Source organism: Symphalangus syndactylus, chromosome X, assembly GCF_028878055.3.
Source record: "Symphalangus syndactylus isolate Jambi chromosome X, NHGRI_mSymSyn1-v2.1_pri, whole genome shotgun sequence".
Taxonomy (NCBI): domain Eukaryota; kingdom Metazoa; phylum Chordata; class Mammalia; order Primates; family Hylobatidae; genus Symphalangus; species Symphalangus syndactylus.
Genome location: NC_072447.2, coordinates 60595651 through 60619335, shown reverse-complemented (window position 1 = coordinate 60619335; position 23685 = coordinate 60595651). Strand labels below are relative to the sequence as shown.

At 41.2% G+C, this 23685-nt stretch overlaps 2 protein-coding genes across 2 annotated transcripts in view; both read right to left on the bottom strand.

Annotated features, from left to right (window-relative positions):
• The window catches only part of LOC129475042 (zinc finger protein 674-like), a 981285-nt gene that overhangs the window by 564033 nt on the left and 393567 nt on the right, over nucleotides 1-23685 (bottom strand).
• Nucleotides 1-23685, bottom strand: part of RP2 (RP2 activator of ARL3 GTPase) — a 45940-nt gene that overhangs the window by 9902 nt on the left and 12353 nt on the right. The window contains exons 2-3 of the mRNA XM_055266906.2: nucleotides 18281-18946; nucleotides 12300-12414 (exon numbers count right to left, since the gene is read on the bottom strand). Coding sequence (XP_055122881.1) covers nucleotides 12300-12414; nucleotides 18281-18946 — 781 coding nt within the window. The remainder of the gene's footprint in view (nucleotides 1-12299; nucleotides 12415-18280; nucleotides 18947-23685) is intronic.

Below are 23685 nucleotides of genomic sequence, written 5' to 3'. Positions count from 1 at the left end.
TCAGAACAAGGAAAATTATCAGAGATAAAGAAAGACATCACAGTCAGACATGGTGGCTTGTGCCTGTAATCCCAGCTACTCAGGAGGCTGAGGTGGGAGGATTACTTGAGCCCCAGGAGTTCAAGGCTGCAGTGAGCTATGACTGCACCACTGTACCCCAGACTGGGTGACAGAGCAAGAACCCCTCTCTTAAAAAAATGAGGGACATCACATAACGATGAAGGATTCTCCAAGAAGATATAACAATCCTAAATGTGTATGCACATAATAACAGAGCTTCAAAATACATGAGACAAAACCTGACAGGATCTGAAAAGAGAAACAGACAAATCCACAATTACAGTTGGAGACTTCAACACTCCTCTCTCATTGATTTATGGAACAAGTAGGCAGAAAATCAGCAAGGATACAGATAACCTGAATAGCACTATCAACCAACTTGACCTAGTGGACATTTATAGAAAATTCAACCAAGCAACAGCAGATTACACATTCTTCTCAGATGCACATAGAATATTCACCAAGATAAGCCATATTCTGTGCCATAAAATACATTTTAATATAGAAAACAGAAATCATACAAATGTATATTCTTGGACCATAACAGGATTTAGAAATCAATAATAGAAATATACCTGGGCAATCCCCAAATGTTTGGAAATTAAACAATTATACTTCTAAATAATCCGTGGATTTAGTGAGGTCTCAAGGGAAACTAAAAAATATTTTTAACTAAATCAGGAGTCAACATACTTTTTCTGTAAAGGGCCAGACAGGAAATATTTCAGGCTTTGTGCACCATAATGTAATAGATAAAAGAATGAGTGGCCGGGCGTGGTGGCTCACGCCTGTAATCCCAGAACTTTGGGAGGCTGAGGCAGGCAGATCACCTGATGTCAGGAGTTTGAGACTAGCCTGGCCAACATGGTGAAACCCCATCTCTACTGAAAATACAAAAATTAGCCGGGCGTGGTGGCAGGCACCTGTAATCCCAGCTACTTGGGAGGCTGAGGCAGGAGAATCGCTTGAACCCGGGAGGCGGAGGTTGCAGTGTGCCACTGCACCCCAGCCTGGGTGACGAGAGCAAAACTCCATCTCAAAAAAAAAAAAAATAAAAGGAATGAGCATGGCTGTGCTCCAGTAAGACTTCATTTATCAAAGCAGGCAGTGGGCCATAATTTGCCAAACTCTGAATTAAATAAAAATGAAAATACAACATATCAAAATTTGTGAGATGCAGCTAAAGAAGTGCTTCAAGGAAAAATTGTAACATTAAATAACAGATAGTCAATCCTCATTATATGCAGATCCCTTCATTTCAAATTCACCTACTTGCTAAAATTCATTTGTAACTCCCCAAATCAATGCTTGCAGTGCTTTCATGGTTGTTTGTGGACATGCACAGTGGCAAAAAATTAGAATTGCCTGATGTGCATGCTCCCAGCTGAGGTTGAACAAGGTGACACTGCCTTTTTGTTTCAGCTATTGTACTATAAGAAAGTGTCCTTTGTGAGGTCTAGGTAGTGCCATATTTTTCACATTTTTGTGCTTTTTGTTGGTGATTTTGCCTGTTTAAAATATCCCCTAGGCCAGGCACAGTGGCTCATGCCTGTAATCCCAGCACTTTGGGAGGCTGAGGAGGGAGGATTGCTTGAGGCCAGAAGTTCGAGATCAGCCTGGGTAACATGGCAAGACCCCAACTCTACAACATTGTTTAAAAAAATAGCTGGGGGCTGGATGTGGAGGCTCATGCCTGTAATCCCAGCACTTTGGGAGGCCAAGTTGGGTGGATCACCTGAGCCCAGGAGTTCAAGACCAGCCTGGGCAACAAAGCAAGACCCTACCTCTTTTATGTTAAAAAAACAGCTGGGCATGGTGGAGTGCACCTGTAGTCCTAGCTCCTTGGGAGTCTGAGGTGGGAGGATCACCTGAGCCCATGAGTTTGAGGTTACAGTGAGCTATGGTCATACCACTGCACTCTAGCCTGAGTGACAGAGCAAGACTCTGTCTCCAAAAAAATAAAATAGCCCCCAAACACAGTGCTGAAGTGCTGTCTAATGGCTCCTAAACTGAGGAAGGTTGTGATGTGCCTCATGAGAAAATGTGTTAGATAAGCTTTGCTCCAGCATCAGTTCTAGTGCTGTTGGCTGTGAGTTCAATGTTAATGAATCAACAGTATATGCTAAATAAGGTATCTTTAAACAGAAACACACATTAAACAAAGTTATGTATTGCACCAGGCGCGGTGGCTCACGCCTGTAATCCCAGCACTTTGGGAGGCCGAGGCAGGCGGATCACCTGAGGTCAGGAGTTTGAGACCAGCCTGACCAACATGGAGAAACCCTGTCTCTACTAAAAATACAAAATTAGCCGGGCGTGGTGGCACATGCCTGTAGTCTCAGCTGCTCAGGAGGCTGAGGCAGGAGAATCACCTGAACCCGGGAGGCGGGGGTTGCGGTGAGCCGAAATCACACCATTGCACTCCAGCCTGGGCAACAAGAGCAAAACTCTGCCTCAAAAAAAAAAAAAAAAAGTATGTATGAAAACCTACAACTGACGGCCGGGCGCAGTAGCTCACACCTGTAATCCCAGCGCTTTGGGAGGCCGAGGCGGGCGGATCACCGAGACCAGCCCGACCAACATGGAGAAACCCTGTCTTCATTAAAAATACAAAATTAGCTGGGCGTGGTGGCGCGCCTGTAATCCCAGCAACTCAGGAGGCTGAGGCAGGAGAATCACTTGAACCTGGGAGGCAGAGGTTGCAGAGAGCCGAGATCACGCCATCGCAGTCCAGCCTGGGCAACAAAGAGCGAAACTCCGTCTTAAAAAAAAAAAAGGAAAGGAAAACCTACAACTGACATAATTCCTTTTAAAATTTTAATTTAATTTTTTTTTTAAGAGATGGGGGGTCTCACTTTGTTGTTCAGGCTGGTCTTGAACTCTTGGCTTCAAGCAATCTTCCTGCCTTGGCCTCCCAAACTGCTGGGATTACAGGCATAAGCAACTGTGCCTAGACCTGACATCATTGTTTTTGTTGTTTTTGTTGTTTTGAGACAGGATCTCCTTGGGTCACTCCCCACCAGGCTGGAGTGCAGTGATGTGATCTCAGCTAACTGGAACCTCTGCCTCCCAGGCTCAAGTGATCCTCCCACCTCAGTCTCCCAAGTAGCTGGAACTACAGGCACGCACCATCACATACCTAACTAATTTTTGTATTTTTTTTTGTAGAGATGAGGCTTTGCCTTGTTGCCCATGCTGGTCTCAAACTCCTGGACTCAAGTGATCCACCTGCCTCAGCCTCCCTAAGTGCTGGGACTACAGGCATGAGCCACTACACCTGGCCACTGACATCATTCTTTTCCTTTTTTCTTTTTTTTTTTTTTTGAGATGGAGTATCGCCCTGTCTCCTAGGCTGGAGTGCAGTGGCGCGATCTTGGCTCACTGCAACCTCCACCTCCTGGGCTCAAGCGATTCTTCCTGCCTCAGCCTCCCGAGTAGCTGGGATTACAGGCAAGTGCCACCACGCCCGGCTAATTTTTTGTATTTTTGGTAGAGATGGGGTTTCACCATGTTGGCCAGGCTGCTCTCGAACTCCTGGCCTCAAGTGATCCACCCACCTTGGCCTCCCAAAGTGCTGGGATTACAGGTGTGAGCCACCGTGCCTGGCCTACATCATTCGTAAAGGTGAGCCTGAACACTTGCAGAATATTGATGAGGGCATCTTTGCCTTGCTCCTGAGATCAGCCTTCAGAGTAGCTGGGGCTACAGGCGCATGACACCATGCTCGGCTAATTTTTTTTTTTTGTAGAGACAAAGTCTCATTATGTTGCCTAGGCTGGTTTCAAACTCCTGGGCTCAAGCAATCCTCCTACCTCGGCCTCCCAAAGTGTTGGGATTACAGGCATAAGCCACCACGCCTGGCCTATCTTGACAACTTTCCTGTGAATCTAAAATTGTTTCAAAATTAAAAGTTGATTTAAAAAACACAATGAGATACCATGACACACCTATTGGAAAACTGACAATACCAAATGCTAGCAAATTACCCAAGTGATTTGAAAAGTTATGTACGCTCAAAAACCTATATACAATGCAGGTCCTTCAGAAAACTAAAAATAGGACTACAACATGATCCAGCAATTCCACAACTGGGTACAGATCCAAAAGCAAGGAAATCAGTATGTCAAAGAGATATTTGCACTCGTGATCACTGCAGAACTATTCATAATTGTCAAAATATGAAATCGGCCTAACTGCCCATCAACAGATAAATGGATAAAGAAAATGTGTTACACTTATACAATGGAATATTATTCAGCCATAAAAGGAATGAAATCCTGTCATTTGCAGCAACATGGATGGAACTAGGGACCACTAGGTTAAGTGAAATAAGCCAAGCACAGAAACACAAATATCACATGCTCTCACTCATATGTGGGGGCTAAAAAAAGTGGATCTTATGAAGATAGAGAGTAGATTGGTGGTTATCAAAGGCTGGAAAAGGGGACTTTGGGATGGGGGGGAATGTGGAGAAAAAAAGAGAATGCAAATGTATTACCACTGAACTGTATACTTAAAAATGGTAAAGATGGTAAATTATGTATGTATATTTTACCTCAATAAAAAAACTTACACACAAATGTTTATAGTGGCTTTATTCATAATTGGCAAAACTGGAAACAAGCAGGATGTCCAACAATTGAATGGAAAAACAAACTGGTACATCAATACAAGGAATACTATTTAGCAATAAAAAGGAACAAGTTGGCTGGGAGCGGTGGCTCACACCCGTAATCCCAGCACTTTGGGAGGCCGAGGCAGGCGGATCACCTGAGGTCAGGAGTTCGAGACCAGCCTGGCCAGAATGGTGAAACCCTATCTCTACCAAAAATACAAAAATTAGTTGGGTGTGGTGGCAGGCACCTGTAATCCCAGCTACTCTGGAAGCTGAGGCAGGAGAATCGCTTCAACCCAGGAGGTGGAGGTTGCAGTGAGCCAAGATCACGCCATTGCACTCCAGCCTGGGCAACAGAGTGAGACTCTTTGTCAAAAAAAAAAAAAAAGACAAAAGAACAAAAAAGGAACAAGTTATTGAGTCACCTAGCAAGAAGACTGAATCATAAATACATTTTAATAAATGAAGCCAGACTCAAAAGGCTACATGTTGTATGTTTCCATTTATGGTACACTATGGAAAAGACAAAATCATAAGGACAGGAGACAAATCAGTTGCCAGGAGTTGTGGTTGACTGACTAAAGGGGCCACACAAGGGAAATTTTTAGGGAGAACTGTTTTCCATGGTACTGGGGTGATAAATGGGGTGGTGGACTTTATGCATTCATCAAAACTCATGCCAACTGAATGTTACTGTATGCAAATTTTAAAAAATTAACCAAGATGTCACGGTATCCAAGGATGGAATGCAGCTTGTGACAAATGAATCTAACAGTATTATAAATGTGTGCCAATACTTCAGTGGAGGGGATAAGGGAAAAAGGAGCTGACCTCAGGACTTTGGAAAACTTTTGAGTGGCTACTGTAAGGCTAAAGACAAGACTGTATAATACCAACTGCACTCTAGTTGGTAAATAAGTTTCTCACAGGGGTATGGGTTAGTAATTCTAAAACTACATTATATTTATACTAGGGTTAAACAAATAAGTGAATAAAATGTACATAATGGAAGCCAGGTTTCTCACTTTCAGAGTAAGAAATCACAAAAAAGCAAGGGAAGGGATGCTAGAATGAACCCTGTGGTGCTGGATTAGGGTCAGAGGTATTTTAATAGATAGACAGACACAGGATTATAGATGTGTGTGTATATACAGGTTAAGAGCCATACATGTATTTTTTACCTTTGTCTGTTGAAAGGGCCTAGAACCAGTGGTACCCCGTTAGTAAAGGGCACACCTAACACCCAGATCTTGGTTTCTTTTTTTTTTTTTTTGAGACGGAGTCTCGCTCTTTCACCCAGGCTGGAGTGCAGTGGCGCGATCTCGGCTCATTGCAGGCTCCGCCCCCTGGGGTTCACGCCATTCTCCTGCCTCAGCCTCCCGTGTAGCTGGGACTACAGGCGCCCGCCACCTCGCCCGGCTAATTTTTTGTATTTTTAGTAGAGACGGGGTTTCACCGTGTTAGCCAGGATGGTCTCGATCTCCTGACCTCGTGATCCGCCCACCTCGGCCTCCCAAAGTGCTGGGATTACAGGCGTGAGCCACTGCGCCTGGCCCCAGATCTTGGTTTCTAACTATCATTCTAGAATAAAAGAAACCAGGGTTCCTTGGAGAAATGGTTGATACTAGTTCTGGAGCAAGGAAAAATACAGGATGAGCCTAGAGCATCTTGTAGGGCCAGAAAGTAAGGAAGTGTTCAAAATTCAAAAGGATGGGGCATGTCAAAGGGACAAAAAAGCCAAGCTAAAAGAGCTCCAGGTGGTTAAAACCAGAACAATTTGATAGTATTGGATTATAACTTAAAAGAATAAAATACACATCCATGAGAAATAAATGACTGAATAAATAGGGAGAAGGGACAATTTTTTTTTTTTTTTTGAGACAGAGTCTCACTCTGTCGCCCAGGCTGGACTGCAGTGGCAATCTTGGCTCACTGCAATCTCCACCTCCCAGGTTCAAGTGATTCTCCTGCCTCAGCCTCCCAAGTAGCTGGGACTACAGGCATGCGCCACCACGTCCAGCTAATTTATGTATTTTTAGTAGAGATGGGGTTTCACCATGTTGGCCAGGATGGTCTCGATCTCTTGACCTCGTGATCCGCCCGCCTCAGCCTCTCAAAGTGCTGGGATTATAGGTGTGAGCCACCACACCCAGCCAGGACAAATGTTTCTTACAGAATTCCAAATAATGTATGTGGATATTCCTGTCTCCTGATGGTAGAGCTTAATTCTCCTCTCCTTGACTGTGTGTTGATCTTAGTGACTCATTTTCAAAGAACGGAGTATGGAAAGGGAAACATGGAAACTTTACAGCAGAGAAATCTGGCAGATACCACCTCATATTGACATCATGTGCCCTGTGATATCGTGATGAGAAGGGCACTTCCTCTTCCTAAAAACCCATAACCCTAGTCTAACCAGAGGAAAATGTCAGATAAACATAAATTGAGGAACATTCTACAAAATAATTGACCACTACTATTCAAAAGTTTCAAGATTATGAGAAACAATGAAGACTGAAGAAATGTCACATCTGTCACAGGAAATTACGGAGACATGGCAACAAAAAGCAATGTGGGATCTTGGATTGAATTCTGGAACTGAAAAAGGACATAAGTTGAAAAACTGGTAAAATTTGAATAAAGTCTGTAGTTTAAGTTAGCATTTTACCAATGTAAATTTCTTAGCTTTGACAAATGTACTATGGTTATGTTAACATTTAGGGAAGCTAGGTAAGGGATATACAGAAACTTTCTGTACTATCTTTGCAATTTTTCTGTAAACCTAAAATCATTCCAATATAAAAAGTTTATTTTAAAAAAGCCCACAAATGTCCGGTAGCATCTCATCTCACTCAGACTACTATAGAAGCCAGAGTCTCTACAGTGGCCTACAAGGCCCTTCATTATCTGACTCTCTCTCTACTTCTCAGACCTCATCTACTATGTTGAATAATTGAATGAATTACTCCCTAAAAAAAAAGAACCCAAGTCTGACTAATCTGGAGAACTATCAAAAAAGGAACATTCCAAGGGTACATCTCAAAGATTTCTGAATCAGGCTTTCTGGGGTGGGAGTAGAAAATTTGTTTATTGGCTGGGCTTGGTGGCTTATGCCTGTAATCTCAGCACTTTAGGAGGTGAGGCGGACGGATCACATGAGCCCAGGAGTTTGAGACTAGCCTGGGCAACATGGCAAAATGCCGTCTCTACAAAAAATACAAAAATTAGCTGGGTACGGTAGTGCACGCCTGTAGTCCCAGCTACCTGGGAGGCTGAGGTGAATGGATCGCTTGAGCCCAGGAGTCAGAGGTGGGAAGATTGCTTAAGCCCTGGAGACAGAGGTTGCAGTGAGCCGAGACTGCACCACTGCACTCTAGCCTGGGCAACAGAGTGAGACCCTGACTCAAAAAAAAAAAAAACAAAAGAAAGGAAAGGGAAAGGGAAAGGAAAGGAAGAAAGAAAATTTGTTAATGTATTTATGTATTTGAGACAAGGTCTCGCTCTGCTGCCCAAGCCCAAGTGCAGTGGCGCGATCATGGGTCACTGCAGCCTCAACCTCCCTGGGCTCAGGTGATCCTCCCACCTCAGCCTCCAAGTAGCTGGGACTACAGGTGCACACCATCACACCCAGCTAATTTTTGTAGAGACAGGGTTTTGCCATATTGCCCAGGCTGGTCTTGAACTCCTAGGCTCAAGCGATCCACCTGCTTCAGCCTCCCAAAGTGCTGGAATTATAGGTGTGAGCCACCGTGCCTGGCTGAAAATTTACATTTTTAAAAGCACCCTGGATGGTTCTGAGGATTAGTCAGATTTGGAGATCCTCATGATGGAAAACAATGAATTCTCTTATTAAGCAGTCAAATAGCTTTATTAAATATTAAAAATAAATGTGACTATTGCAACTAAAGAGGAAAATTGAGAGACTCTGAGCTGCAAACTATTTAAGATACATGTGAATTCTCAAAATAAATAAATAAGACCACCCTTAGTTCAGTACAGTGATTCTCAACTGGGAACAATTTTGCCTCCCTCCCACACCCCTGGGGACATCTGGAAACATTTCTGGTTGCCACAACTGGGGTGGTGTTTTATTGGCATCTAATGGGTAGAGGCCAGAGATGCTGCCAAACATCTTGTAAGGTATAGGACAGCCTCTCATAACAAAGAATTACCTGGCCTAAAATGTCTGTAGTGCCACAGTTGAGAAACCCTGCCTTAGAATGACTGATGGCCACTTTTAGATAAGGGTCCAGTCCATCTAACTCCTGCTAGAATATCTCCACTGCCAGCCTACTCACTATTCCACAGGAATCAACAAACTGCTGAGCAGCTTAAAAGTTTTCCCCAACTTTTTATTTTGAAAATTTCTATACATTAGAGAAGAGTTGAAAGAATAGCATAAATATGCATTTGCCCTTCACCTACACCCACCAAAAGTTAACATTTGTCCCCATTTGCTTTATTACAAAATAAACACCATCTATCTGCACATATATGCTTTGTTTTGCTGAGTCATTTGAAAGTAGCAGACATAAGAACACTTCAGCATGTGTCTCCTGCATAACCATACCACCATTATACCAAAGGATCGACGATAATTCTATCTCATCTTCAAACTTCCCCACTTGTCCCAAAAACGCTTTTTACAGCTCACTCCAACCCAACCTAAGATCCACTCAAGGTTCACTCATTGCATTTAGTTGTTATATCTCTTTAGTCTCTTAATCCAGAATAATTCCCCCATATTTTTTGTTTTCCATTATACTGTCTGAAGAGACCTAGCAAGTTGTCTTGTAGAATGTCTTCTATTTTGGATTTGTCTTATTCCCTTATGGTGTCATTTAACATATTTCTTTTTTTCCTACAAACTAGAAGTTAAGTCTTGGCTCAATTAGATTCAGGTTACTTTGGCAAGAACACTCTACACGTTAGGCTGTCCGTCAATGATGCTGTTTGATCACTGGGTTAACATGGTGATCACCAAATCTCTGCTGTAAAGGTACACTTCCCCTTTGAATTAGGATGTATAAATATCCTCTTGGGTTTTTTTTTTTTTTTTTTTTTTGAGACGGAGTCTCACTCTGTCGCCCAGGCTGGAGTGCAGTGGCACGATCTCAGCTCACTGCAAGCTCCACCTCCCGGGTTCACGCCATTCTCCTGCCTCAGCCTCCTGAGTAGCTGGGACTACAGGCACCCGCCACCACGCCCGGCTAATTTTTTGTATTTTTAGTAGAGACGGGGTTTCACCGTGTTAGCCAGGATGGTCTTGATCTCCCGACCTCGTGATCCGCCCACCTCGGCCTCCCAAAGTGTTGGGATTACAGGTGTGAGCCACCACGCCTGGCCATTTTTTTTTTTGAGACACAGTCTTGCTCTTTCGCCCAGGCTGGAGTGCAGTGGCGCGATCTCAGCTCACTGCAACCTCCACCTCCCAGGTTCAAGCAATTATCTGCCTCAGCCTCCCTAGGAGCTGTGATTACAGGCATCTGCCATCACACCCGGCTAATTTTTGTATTTTTAGTAGAGACAGGGTTTCATCATGTTGGCCAGGCTGGTCTCGAACTCCTGACCTCGTGATCCACTCGCCTCAGCCTCCCAAAATGTTGGGATTACAGGCATGAGCCACTACGCCCAGCCAAATATCCTACTTCTTAGCAACTTTTACCCCAATAGTTTTAGCACCCACTGATAATCTTTGTCTGAAATAATTATTACATTGGGGTTGGAAATGGTGATTTCCAAAGTCCAGCATTCCTTCTGCATTTTTTAGCTCACAATATTCTATAAACAGCAGATGAACATTCTTTTCTTCTCTCCCCTTTTTGTTTAACAATATGGATGCATAGATTTCTGTTGTTAAATAATTACCTTCATTCTTCTCTTTTTTTGAGACAAGGTCTTGCTCTGTTGCCCAGGCTGCAGTGCAGTGGCATGAGCATAACTCACTGCAGCCTCAAGCTCCTGGGCTCAAGCGACCCTCCCACCTCAGTTCCTGAGTAGCTGGGACTACAGGTGTGCATCACCCCTAGCTAATTTTTGTATTTTTTGTAGAGACAAGGTCTTGCTACGTTGCCCAGGTGGGTTTCAAACTCCTGGCCTTAAGCAATCCTTCCACCTCACCCTCCCAAAATGCTGGGATTACAGGGGTTAGGCACTACATCTAGTCCCAGTATTCTTTTTAATTGTTAAATTGTCCCGAATTTGGCCCATGGAAACTCCTTCAAGCTGGCTCCTAAGATCTTTTGATATGAACTCATCAGTCTTTGAATACTTCCTATAGGCATCTCTGGTTTTTAAGACTTGTTTATATAATATTTATTTGCTGAAATTCCTGCAACATCTGCTTATTGGTTTTAGTTCTACTTTTTGCAGCAATAGAACATTTTACTTCTTCCATGTGGAATGTTCTGTTACTTAAATGCAGATATTATATTTGGGTTGGAGCAATTCTACAATATGACTTCACTAACATCACACAAGTACATAAATCATTAATTTAGCCCTACCGATATGCTCACTTTATTCCTAACTCTCACACTTTAGGATGTCCAATACACTTATTACCTGATTCAATTTCCAAAAGCTGCTAAGAGGTTAAATGTTCATTTTCAAGCTTCCAAATGTTCCCATGTCAAAATGGTTGCATCAAAGGGGCCAGGTCAGAATTTCCTACATATATTCTGGGGTAGATTCATGCAGTGGGTCACAGCAAGTCCTTGCTACCACTACAGTAACCACAAAAGTATTATCAAATACTGCATTAATACTTACTAGCTTACACCCAGCATTACTTATTATCCTAACAATCCTCTAACATTTGCATACAGATTTTTGCAGTTTATTGTAATATTTTTATACATAAAGAGCACATAAAATGCAGATGTGCCCTCTCTCTAGGGTATACCCAATCAACACTGCATATTACTATACATATTTGCTCAGGCCAGTCAAGGAAAGCCTGATGAGCCTTGAGCAAACAATGTCCCCACTCTGAACAGATAAGGAGTACTCTGTCCTCTAGAATCAATACACCTTCAAATACAGGTAGGCAGACAGTAACCCTTCAAGTGGGCACACATACTCAAGTTCCTCTCTTTGAAGACCTATATCCAGTATCTGAAATTTATTGGTGGCATTTACTCATTAGGGAAAACAATTCTAATTATACATGGGAAGTTAATCAATCATATTAAATACATAAAATAGTATACCACTTTATATTTCTTATTTCTTTTCCAGTATGATTAAAGCACGCTGAAGGTAGAAAGAATCTTTATCAAGTGCTCTGCAACTCTGAGCAGGGAGTATGAAATATTTACTCACTATACTATAAAGGTACAACAATAATACAATAATTAAAATAATAATAAGATACATAATAAAATGTGACTTTCAGTACTAAGAACAGAGGATAGGGGAAAAAAAAAGAATGCCTAATTTCTAGTTAGTTATCTAGGGCTCCTTGAGTGATGTGAAATTTTGACATTTCTGAACAATAATAGAAAAAAACAAAGAACAAATGAGACGGAGCAGGCAATGTAAAACAAATGTTAAAGGCAAAAGTAAATCAAATCGGCATGTAAAGAAAATATCCACAAAAGTATACCAATCATCTGGAAGGTACCTTTGTTCAGAAGAGGAAGGAAGTCAGGTGCTTTTTCCCGAAAAACCCTTTGAGCATCCTCAGCTTTCATGGACACTTCCTTTGTCTGAACTAGGAAAAAGCCTTTACCAACCATCTGTGAAAATAAAATTTCATTGAGATTTTAAAATGAACTTCTGAGACTAAAACAATTATTTCCTATTCTAGTATTTCTCTGCATAAAATGCAACAAGAGCACACTGATTTTTGTTTTAATTGTAAGTCTAATTCAGGGTGTTTGCTATAATAAGTTCTCACTATGTGAGATTCTTTCTTACAGATAGGTGGTTCTGGTTTAGTACTGCAGTTAAGATTAAGGGTCAAATAAATGTGAATTATCTCTCAAGTTTAAAACATGATTAAAATTTTTCTACGACAAGATGGAAGTTTTAGCTTGGTGATACTGCAAATGTCCAATAAGAAGAGAATGGTTAAGTAAATTATGGTACAGTCACATGATGAAATGCCACAGTTCATTACATTTATCATAGTTCATTAAATACAACAACGATGTTATAATAAAATGAGGAAAAGCTTATGTAATAATGTTAATTTTACTTTTATTTCTTTTTCTTTTTTTTTTTTTTTTTTTTGAGATAGGGTGTCACTCTGTTGCCCTGGCTGGAAGGTAGTGGTGCAATCATAGCTCACTGCAGCCTCAAACGCCTGGGTTCAAACGATTCTCCCACCTCAGCCTCCCAAGCAGCTAGGACTACAGGCCCGTGCCACCATGCCTGGCTAATTTTTTAAATTTTTTTGTAGAAACAGGTTCTCGCCATGTTGCCAGGCTGATCTTGAACTCCTGGGCTCAAGCCATCCTCCTGCCTCAGCCACCCAAGATGCTGGAATTATAAGCATGAGCCACTGTACCTGGCCAATAATGTTAATTTTAAAAGGCATGATACAAATTTATATAGTATAGCACAATAATGGTAGATCACACTTATGGAGCACTTACTATGTGGCAGGCAGTTTTATGTACTTTACATATATATATTTAACCCTCTCATGAAGTAGGTATCATTACCCTCATTGTACAGATGTGAAAACTAAGGCACACAGTGATTAAGGAACTTGCCCAAGGACATTTAACAATTAAGTGACAGATCTGTGATTCCAATCTAGTTAATCTGATTACAGACTAAATAAATTTAAAAATGATTCCTAAAAAGATTATTCAAGGTATGGTACAATTATGTATTGATTTTAAACTTATTTTATTCTTATTTCTATAATTCTCCACAATGAGGGCATATTAATTTTTAAAGTAATTATGAAAGTAGTTTTTAAAAATGCAAAGTCAGCCCAGCATCATGGCTCACACGTGCATCCCAAGCACTCTGAGAGGCCAAGGTGGGAGGATTGCTTGAGACCAGGAGTTTCAGACCAGCCTGGGCAACACAGCAAGACCTCATCTTTATAAAAAATTTTTAGAATTAGCCAGGTGTGGTAGTGTGTGCCTGTAGTCCTAGCTACTCAGTAGGCTGAGGTGGGAGGATCCCTTACGCCCAGGAGTTAGAGGCTACACTGAGCTATGATCTCACCACTGCACTCCAGCCTGGACAATAGAGCAAAACCTTGTCTCTAAAAAAAAAAAACAAAAAACAAAAAACAAAAAAAATATGTAGTCATTCCAACCATTTAATTTTTAGCAAAGCTTGTTAGGTTTTTAATAATTAAAAGTAACATATATTCTCAACACAGAACATTTGAAAAATAAAAAATAGAAATGAAGAAACATCAACCAGGGTGCTGCAACTAAAAGATGCTATTGCCATACAGGTATACCCTCCCAGTTTTCTTTTTCTCCCATTACGGAAATAATATATGCTCATTGTTAAATCCATAGAACTACAAAAAAAGAAAACCCTGCTCTTAATCAACTGCCTAAGAATAAGCATGACTGTTAACATTTAAGTATCTATAACTTTCCAGACGTACCTACTTAAAAAAATCAGTTACTTACCTAATATTCTACAAATTTTCACTTACTTGATTACATAAAATCAATTTTAATGGCTGATAGTATTTCATCCTATGGCTACATTATTCCATACCATTCCATCGAATTTTATCAAACTCAAATCCTATTTCAGAACCCTCATTCACTGCTGCCTCCGAGAAAAGAAACATACATTTAAAAATTGTAGAGAATTACATGGACATCACTGCCAGATGACTGTAAAATAAAAATATCAGAAACAATTCTACCTCTCTTATTTTCTAGAGTGCTTATCATCTCTCATTTTATAAACGCAAACTGATGAGATTATGATGATTACTTCAAAATGATGTTACCTAAATAATAAACTATATTTTAATATTTCACCGCAGATATTTGGAGAGACTCCTTTTCATGAAAATTCTACTTTTAAAGACTTGAAAATAGTGGTAACTGCTCAACTTCAATTTCAGATGATGAAATACTCCCAAACAATTCAAACTATTTTACTCTATTTTATCCTGTACATATCTGTGATGTAGGTAAGAGAAGTTGAAGAAAAAAAGCCAATTTTTATTGTTTGTTTGTTTTTGAGATGGAGTCTTGCTCTCTCACCCAGGCTGGAGTGCAGTGGTGGGATCTCGGCTTACTGCAACCTCTGCCTCGTGGGTTCAGGCAATTCCCTGCCACAGCCTGCCGAGTAGCTGGGATTACAAGCACCCACCACCACGCCCGGCTAATTTTTGTATTTTTAGTACAGACGGGGTTTCACCATCTTGGCCAGGCTGGTCTTGAACTCTTGACCTCGTGATCCACCCGCCTCGGCCTCCCAAAGTGCTGGGATTACAGGCGTGAGCCACTGCGCCTGGCTGGAATCTGATTTTTAGGTGAGAAAACCGAAGTCTAGCAACTTCTCTTGGCTCTCTATGGAATGTCTTTCTGCTTTACCCAGCCTTTTTGGACTTCCTAACCTCTCTCAAATTGTGTACTTTCTATTGCAAAAAAAAAAAAAAAAAAATCATTATTTAATGCATTAAAACAATGTGAAACAAAATTCTGTAATCCTCCTGGGGTTTAACAAATATAGAGTTAGCAATCATAGTTTCAGTCTAAGCTGTCCTAAGACATTTGCGTTATGACATGAGAAAGACTCAAGTTTTATTTTTTCATCTCAAGATTCACTAGCTTCTATACATATTTCCCTGCGAACTCATCTCAGTTTTTAAAAAATGTAATCTCTCAATATAATATGTAAGTCTTTTGTCTTTCAGCATGTTTTGATACCCTCTTCACATGTACTTGGTATTTTATTTTTTATTTTTGTTTGTTCTCTTCATTCCTTAATTCTGTACTTTCAGAATAAGATAGGATAATTATAGCCAAATAGTCCCTAGACTGGAAGGCCCTAGAGTCCACATGCTTTCAGTCACATTCCTGCTCCACCAGGCATTCAGCAACTTTCCTATACCACTGAGGGAGCATAACGGCATCATGTTAAGGGTTAAGGTGTGGCCTACACAGCCAGACTGCCTGGATTGGAATCATGGCTCTGCTGTTTACCAGCTGAATGACCTTTTGCAAGGTACTTACCCTCTTTATGGTCTATTTTTCATATCTGTAAAATGGGGAATAATAGCACCTATTTCATAGAGTTGTTTTGAGTATTGAGTTAATTCATTTAAATTCCTTACAATAGTGCCCGGCATATAGTAAACACTATGTAAGTGTTAGTTATTATTATCGCTGTGGGATTATTGTTTATATTGTATTCCAGAGGTTATCTAAAGAACATCATTCTTCCTGGCCATATTCTTTTCAAGGGCACACAACACTGCCATTTCACATACCAGATACCAAAGGTTAAAAGGTTAAGAACATTTGATGAATCATGAAGAAACACTGTTTTGATGGCTTTTTCTTTAAACATGCTAAATATTCTTTATGTCCACTCCTCATTACCTACGAAAAAGGCGTTTAACCTAAATAATTACATATTTTGAAAATTGTATATAGTTTTTTTTAAAATCACCATACTGCATAATGAAAGCATTTACCTCTCAGATGTTGGATTAACATGTGATCAGATAGCTCAAAAGCCAGAGGCACATTTTTCTGTATCTTACCAGATTCATAGAATGTTTTTATCACATAGGCATAAGCAAAAAAGAAAATATAAAAGTCTTAAAATTATACTTTGGCTTCTGTTGGTTTAAAAACTATACCTCAGATATACTTTGTAGATTTCAGACATTTCTACATGGGTTTTCTACATTGTGGAATATATAGCTATTGAGAGGTATTCATTTTTAGTATTTTCCTAAAATCATTCCTTTTGATATGTTCCAACTTTAAAAAAAAAATCCATTCAAAAAGAGACTTGATGAGTTTTCCCGCCGAGCGTGGTGGCTCTTGCCTATAATCCTAGCACTTTGGGAGGCTGAGGCGGGTGGATTGCTTGAGGTCAGGAGTTTGAGACCAGCCTAACCAACATGGCAAAACCCTGTCTCTACTAAAAATACAAAAATTAGCGGGCATGGTGGCAGGCATCTGTAATCCCAGCTACTCGGGAGGCTGAGGCAGGAGAATCGCTTAAACCTGGGAGGCAGAGGTTGCAGTGAGCTGAGATGGTGCCACTGCACTCCAGCCTGGGAGACAAAGTGAGACTCTGTCTCAAAAAAATAAAAAGAGACTTGATGAGTTTTCCATTCACTTCTCCATTTCTTTAAGTTTGGTTTTTAAATTCAAACAGATTCCTCCTGAAGGAACCTGATTAACGGATAATCAATACATCCTACTGCTGCCTTCCCACTGGAGCACCTACCAACTAAGGAACTGCTGCTTCTGGAGCCCCTAACCTCTGTATCTCCAATTATTTTTCAAGCAGAAGCTGCTACCCCAAAAACCCTTCTCTATTCATGAGCTCACCAAGACCCACTGTTCATGAGCCTATGAGCTTTGCCAACCTAGCTTCCATCTCACTCTTCTGCATCAAGCTCCCTTCTATGGCAATAAAGGAAAATAAGGAACATAATGTGGAGGTTGCTCTCACAGTCACAATGGGGTCCAAAAGTTATGTTCCTAAATGTACTTTTGGCTGGGCACGGTGGCTCATGCCTGTAATCCCAGCACTTTGGGAGGCTGAGGCAGGCGGATCACGAGGTCAAAAGATCGAGACCATCCTGGCCAACATGGTGAAACCCTGTCTCTACTAACAATACAAAAAAAATCAGCTGGGCGTGGTGGCGCCCACCTGTAGTCCCAGCTACTCGGGAGGCTGAGGCAGGAGAATTGCTTGAACCCAGGAGGCAGAGGTTGCAGTGAGCCGAGATCGCACCACTGCACTCCAGCCTGGCGACAGAGACAGACCCTGTCACAAAAAAAAAAAAAAAAATTGCATCTTCTTACCCCCAACCAATTAGAACTCCAAAGAAATTTCCCCACTAAATAATTATAAAATGTCATGATTTACTAAGCAGTACTACTTTTGTGAGCTTCTCTGGAAATCATCTAGTATAATGGAAACTCTTTAAGGGCAGAGAATTTTGTCTATGTATCTTCATCTCCAGCATATACTGTAGTTCATCATTTCTGAGTTGCTATCAATTATAAGATGCATTCCAGATAAGCAAAATCATGGAAAACAAATAGGCATCCTATCATCAGTGAAATATGATAACAGTAACTAGCACATAATAGGTGCTTAATGCTTACTGAATTGAATTATATTTTTTTAAAGTTTCTTTGGGAAAGTATTTTGAGGCCCAAGCAATCTACTTACAAACAAATGCTTAATGCTTACTGAATTGAATTATATTTTTTTTAAAGTTTCTTTGAGAAAGTATTTTGAGGCCCAAGCAATCTACTTACAGATGAATCTTTTGGGAGAGGGGGTGGTGGCAAAGGACTATAACTTGAGGGTTGCCTGTATTTCCAATAGCCAATTTGAAAAGAATGGAAGTACTCCAGAGTGGTACATTTTTAAATCTAGGTGTATGACTAGTTCTCTTCTCTTTCTCCTTACCTCATCAATTAGTTTCCTGGCATTTGCAATACTGTAATCACCAGCAAATAATACCACTAAGCATGATTCATCGCTGCTCTTCTGTCTCTGACCCCTGGATATTGGAACAATGCTTCTATTGGCTTCTGTGGAAACACGAACAGCTTTGAGCTCTTCAGTAGTAGGTATAGGAACATAGTCCTGAACCACAGCATCTTCTGGAAGAAGGCTCCAGTTGAGTTCTCCTGACACAGGTGTAAAGTCATGAATGTTACTCCATGTATTGTTGAAGATACTTAGCCCTGCATCTTTGAACTGGAAAGCTAATTCAGGATAGTACCATTGAAAACATCCAAATTTGATATTTGAGGAAGACTCAATGATGGGTTGAGTGGCACAACACAAAAAGACTTCCAGCTTTCTACAATCACGCACACGAAATTGTTGGCAGGCTAATGTGCACTTGCAATCTCTGCAGTTCCGGAAAAACACGCTGCCTTTCACGGGTCCCAGAAAAATTATGCAGTTAGTACAGTCATCAATGGTAACTGTAGCAGAGTGATCAAAAATATAGATGTTACAGTTCTCACAGTCTTGAATGAGAAACTGTTGTCCTGCTACCGTCCCAGGTAAGCGACCTACTGTTTCATCCTTCAGTCCACTGAACATGTAGTCTTTTGGATCAACCTGCAGGAACAAAACACAGACCTTGAGTATTATTAACACTATTCAACAGATATCAACTAAAGGCCTATTGGCTGCCAGGCACAGTTCTTAGTGCTGAAATAGAAATTCTTAATCTCAATGACTTTGAAACACAATAAGAAAATGAACAGAACAAATTGTTTCTCTCAATAATAATATAAAACCTATGATCTTAGTTAATATATACACCTCCCAGAAGACAGATCCCCTCTCTTTGCTATTAAATTGTGTTCTAGGCATGCAAAGCTAAAGGGTAGCCTCTGTGACACTATGGTTTGAGTTTTCCCATAACTTAACCCAAGTGACAACTACATCATCATTGCTACTGTCAATATTGTCAGTAGGCTTCTAGCCTATTTGGAATTGATAAAAGTAAAAAATGTACTAAGCTTTGTAGAGTACCAGGGTCAAAAATACATTTTTAAATGATTGTTTTAATAAAAGGGGCTATGAAAAATTCAACTCATATCATATGTATCTAATGATCTTAACCATGACCTTGCTATTTCAGCTTTCTGATACTTTTTCTTTTTTGATGCTTCATTTTTAAAACTTCTACTTTCTAAAAAATTCTGAGGCTGGGTGCAGTGGCTCTTGCTTTTAATCCCAGCACTTTGGGAGGCCAAGGTGGGAGGATCAGATGAGACCAAGAGTTCGAGACCAGCCTGGCCAACATGGTGAAACCCTGTCTCTATTAAAAATACAAAAATTATCCAGGCGTGGTGGCGCATGTCTGTAATCCCAGCTACTCGGGAGGCTGAGGCACAAGAATAATAGCTTGAGCCTCGGAAGTGGAGGTTGCAGTGAGCCGAGATCGCACCACTGCACTCCAGCCTGGTGGACAGAGTGAGACTCTGTCTCAAAAAATAATAATAATAATAAAATAAAATTCTGAAATTGGGAATGTACCCAGACTGAAATATATTTCTCTATCCTTTTTCAAATCAATGTATGGTCTCAGTTTTCTAAACCCCAACTGATTTCTGCAATATGCTACAGAAAACAGAAGAACCTGAAGGCACAAGAATCACAATATGTAAATGCAAGCAAATTTGATTCAAGCATTTATTAAGCTACAACACAATTTTTCAAATTTGGCCATTTCTATTCTTAGATCTTCCAAACTATAGCTCGCTCCTTCCTTCGCTCCTTCCTTCCTTCCTTCCTTCCTTCCTTCCTTCCTTCCTTTCCTTCCTTCCTTCTCCTCCCTCCCTCTCTTCCCTCCCTTCCTTCCCTTCCTTCCCTTCCTCTCTTCCCTCCCTTCCTTCCCTTCCTTCCCTCCCTTTCTTCCCTTCCTTCCCCCCCTCCTTTCTCTCTCTGTCTCTTTCTTTTTTTCTTTTGAGACGGAATCTCGCTCTGTCGCCCAGGCTGGAATGCAATGGTGCAATCTCAGCTCACTGCAAGCTCCACCTCCCAGGTTCAGGCCATTCTCCACCTCAGCCTCCTGAGTAGCTGGGACCACAGGTGCCCACCACCACGCCCGGCTAATTTTGTTTTTGTATTTTTTTTTTTTTCTGAGATGGAGTCTCGCCCTGTTGCCCAGGCTGGAATGCAGTGGCATGAACTCGGCTCTCTCCTGTCTCAGCCTCCTGAGTAGCTGGGACTACAGGCACCCGCCACCATGCCCGGCTAATTTTTTGTACTTTTTAGTAGAGATGGGGTTTCACCATGTTAGCCAGGATGGTCTCGATCTCCTGGCCTTGTGATCCACCTGCCTCGGCCTCCCAAATGCTGGGATTACAGGCGTGAGCCACTGTGCCTGGCCTTTTTCTTTTTTTTTTTTGAGATGGAGTTTCACTCTTGTCACCCAGGCTGGAGTGCAATGGCGCGATCTTGGCTCACTGCAACCTCCACCTCCCAGGTTCAAGTGATTCTCCTGCCTCAGCCTCCTGAGTAGCTGGGATTACAGGCGTGCGCAACCATGCCCAGCTAATTTTGTATTTTTAGTAGAGATGGGGTTTCACCATGTTAGCCGGGCTGGTCTTAAACTCCTGACCTTGGATGATCCACCCGCCTTGGCCTCCTAAAGTGCTGGGATTACAGGTGTGAGCCACCGAGCCCGGCCCACATAATCTTTTAAACAGTATGCCTGGAAAATGTCACATTAATTTTTTTTATTTTAACTGACCTATCAAAATATGGTCACTAAAAGCCTATTTTTGTTTCTTCCATGTGACTTTCTTATCTACTTCAACTGTTTTAACTGTTTGTGACTATATAAACTTCATGCAAAACTATTCATGCACCATAGGCTCCCATATATACAGTATGTAAAAATTTGATTTACAAAGCAAAATTTAATCATCTTAATGATTAGCAAATGAGCTTAAATTGACTTAGTAATTGCACAATAGATATTGTACTTAGCCAATTTTACATGCTGTACTAGGAGGAACACTGGTCTGCAGTATGAGGCAATAAAAGAAGTACTCGTTTTCCAGTCCCAATTTTGTCCCTATAAGCGACCTGATCTTGAAAAAGTCACCTTAACTTTCTGAATGTTCAGTCACTCTACCAATATTTGAATACCGAGTATGAGCTAGACACTGTTTTAGGCACTAAAATGAATAGGACCAGCTCTTTCCATAAACGAAGTAAACATTCATCTAAACTAAACTAAAAACAACTTGACCATGTAATGAGAGATGCTGAGAATATTTTGGAGGGGACAGAGAAGGAACATCTGGGGCGGGGAAGAGAAGTGGGGTGGAAGTTCTGTAAAACGTGAGAATGGATAAGCTAGAGCTTGTTAGGTAAAAGGGGTAGGAATAAAGGACCCTCCCTTCCCATGCCAGGCAAAAGTAACAGAAGGAACAAAGTAAAATTCTTCAGGGAGTGGGAGGAAAACTGAAAGTAGTTTGGTGTTACACATGCTATCAAAATGCTAGTAGATGAAGCTACAGAGGTAGGCAGAAACTGTATTATATAAAGCTTAGAAGTTATCCACAGACAAGAGGGAACCACAGAAAGATTTAAATAAGCAAAATTTACATGTCAGGATAACTACTCTGATGAGATAAGGACACGTGCAACATGGATTGATCAGAGAGACTATTGTAGTCATACAGAAAGGGCTGAACCAGAGCTGTAGTTAGTAGGGAAGAAGAAGATGGGATGAATTTGAGAAATACTGAGGAAAGAGAATCAGCAGACTGGTAATTCAATAGCTGTAGGAGGTAAGGCAGAAGGATGAATCACAGAGGAAAGGCCATGTGAGGACACAGCAAGAAGGCAGCTGTCTGTAAGCCAGGAAGAGAGCCCTCACCAGACACTGAATCTGCTGGCACCTTGATCTTGGACTTCCCAGGCTCCAGAGCTGTGAGAAATAAACTTCTGTTATTTAAGCCACCAGTCTGTAGTATTTTGTTATGGCAGCCTGTTTTAGTCTGCTCAGACTGCAAAGCCAACCTCTTGCTATGTCATCACCAGACCTGTCCTCTGTGTGAAGGAGAGGGAGGGAGCAAGTGCAAGCTAACTGAATCTTCTTATAAGGACACTAATCCTATTAGATCAGCACTCTACCTTTATGACCTCACTTAACCTTAATTACTTCCTTAGAGGTCCCATCTCCAAATACAGCCATGTGTAGGGGGGTAGGGCTTTAACATATGAATTTGACAAACATTCAGTCCATAACAGCTGCCAATGCTGAGGAGTTAAATGTAATTTACTATCCTAAATATTTTCTCTGGACACTCCAGTTTTCCTAGCTCATAGGGAGAAATTAATCTGATAGCTAAAGATTTTATAGCTAAATAGTTCTGTAGTATAAAATTATTTGGATTGTCGGCCAGGTGCGGTGGCTCACGCTTGTGATCCCAGCACTTTGGGAGGCCGAGGCGGGCGGATCACGAGGTCAGGAGATCGAGACCACGGTGAAACCCCGTCTCTACCAAAAATACAAAAAAAATTAGCCGGGTGTGGTGGCGGGCGCCTGTAGTCCCAGCTAGTCGGAGAGGCTGAGGCAGGAGAATGGCGTGAACCCAGGAGGCGGAGCTTGCAGTGAGCCGAGATCGCGCCACTGCACTCCAGCCTGGGCGACAGAGCGAGACTCCGTCTCAAAAAAAAAAAAAAAAAATATTTGGATTGTCAGCACAGTCTTCCAAAGAGAAATTTAAGATTTATGTTGCTGTACTTTCTCAACAATTCCTGAAAGTTTTTCAAAACAAAAAGTAATAGGAGCTAGACACAATGGCTCACATCTGTAATCCCAGCTACTTGAGAGTGGGCCAGTGGCCTAGTGAGACTAGGAGTTTGAGACTGGCCTGGGCGACACAATGATACCCCTCCAGCTCTAAAAAAGTTTTTTAAAACTTAGCAGATCATTTGAAGTGAGTTGGTGGAAGGGGGGTAAAAAAAAAAAAAAAACCCTTAGCTGGGCATGGTGGTGTGCACCTGTAGTCCTAGCTACTCAGAAGGCTGAGGCAGGAGGACTGCTTGTGCCTGGGAGTTCAAGGCTGCAGTGAGCCATGATCATGCCACTGCACTCCAGCCTGGGTGACAAAGCAAGACCCTGACACTTAAAAAAAAAAAAAAGTAATAATAACTGACACTGAAATCCTTTGTAATTTTGCAGGTTACTAGTTCTGAAATAAAGTGTCTAGAATCACAAACATGGAAAGGTCATGTTTTAAATTATTTTTTCCTAAGAGCAATTTATGAAGTGAGTTTAGTTTAGACTGTATTTTTTTTTCTGACACAGGGTCTCACTCTGTTGCCCA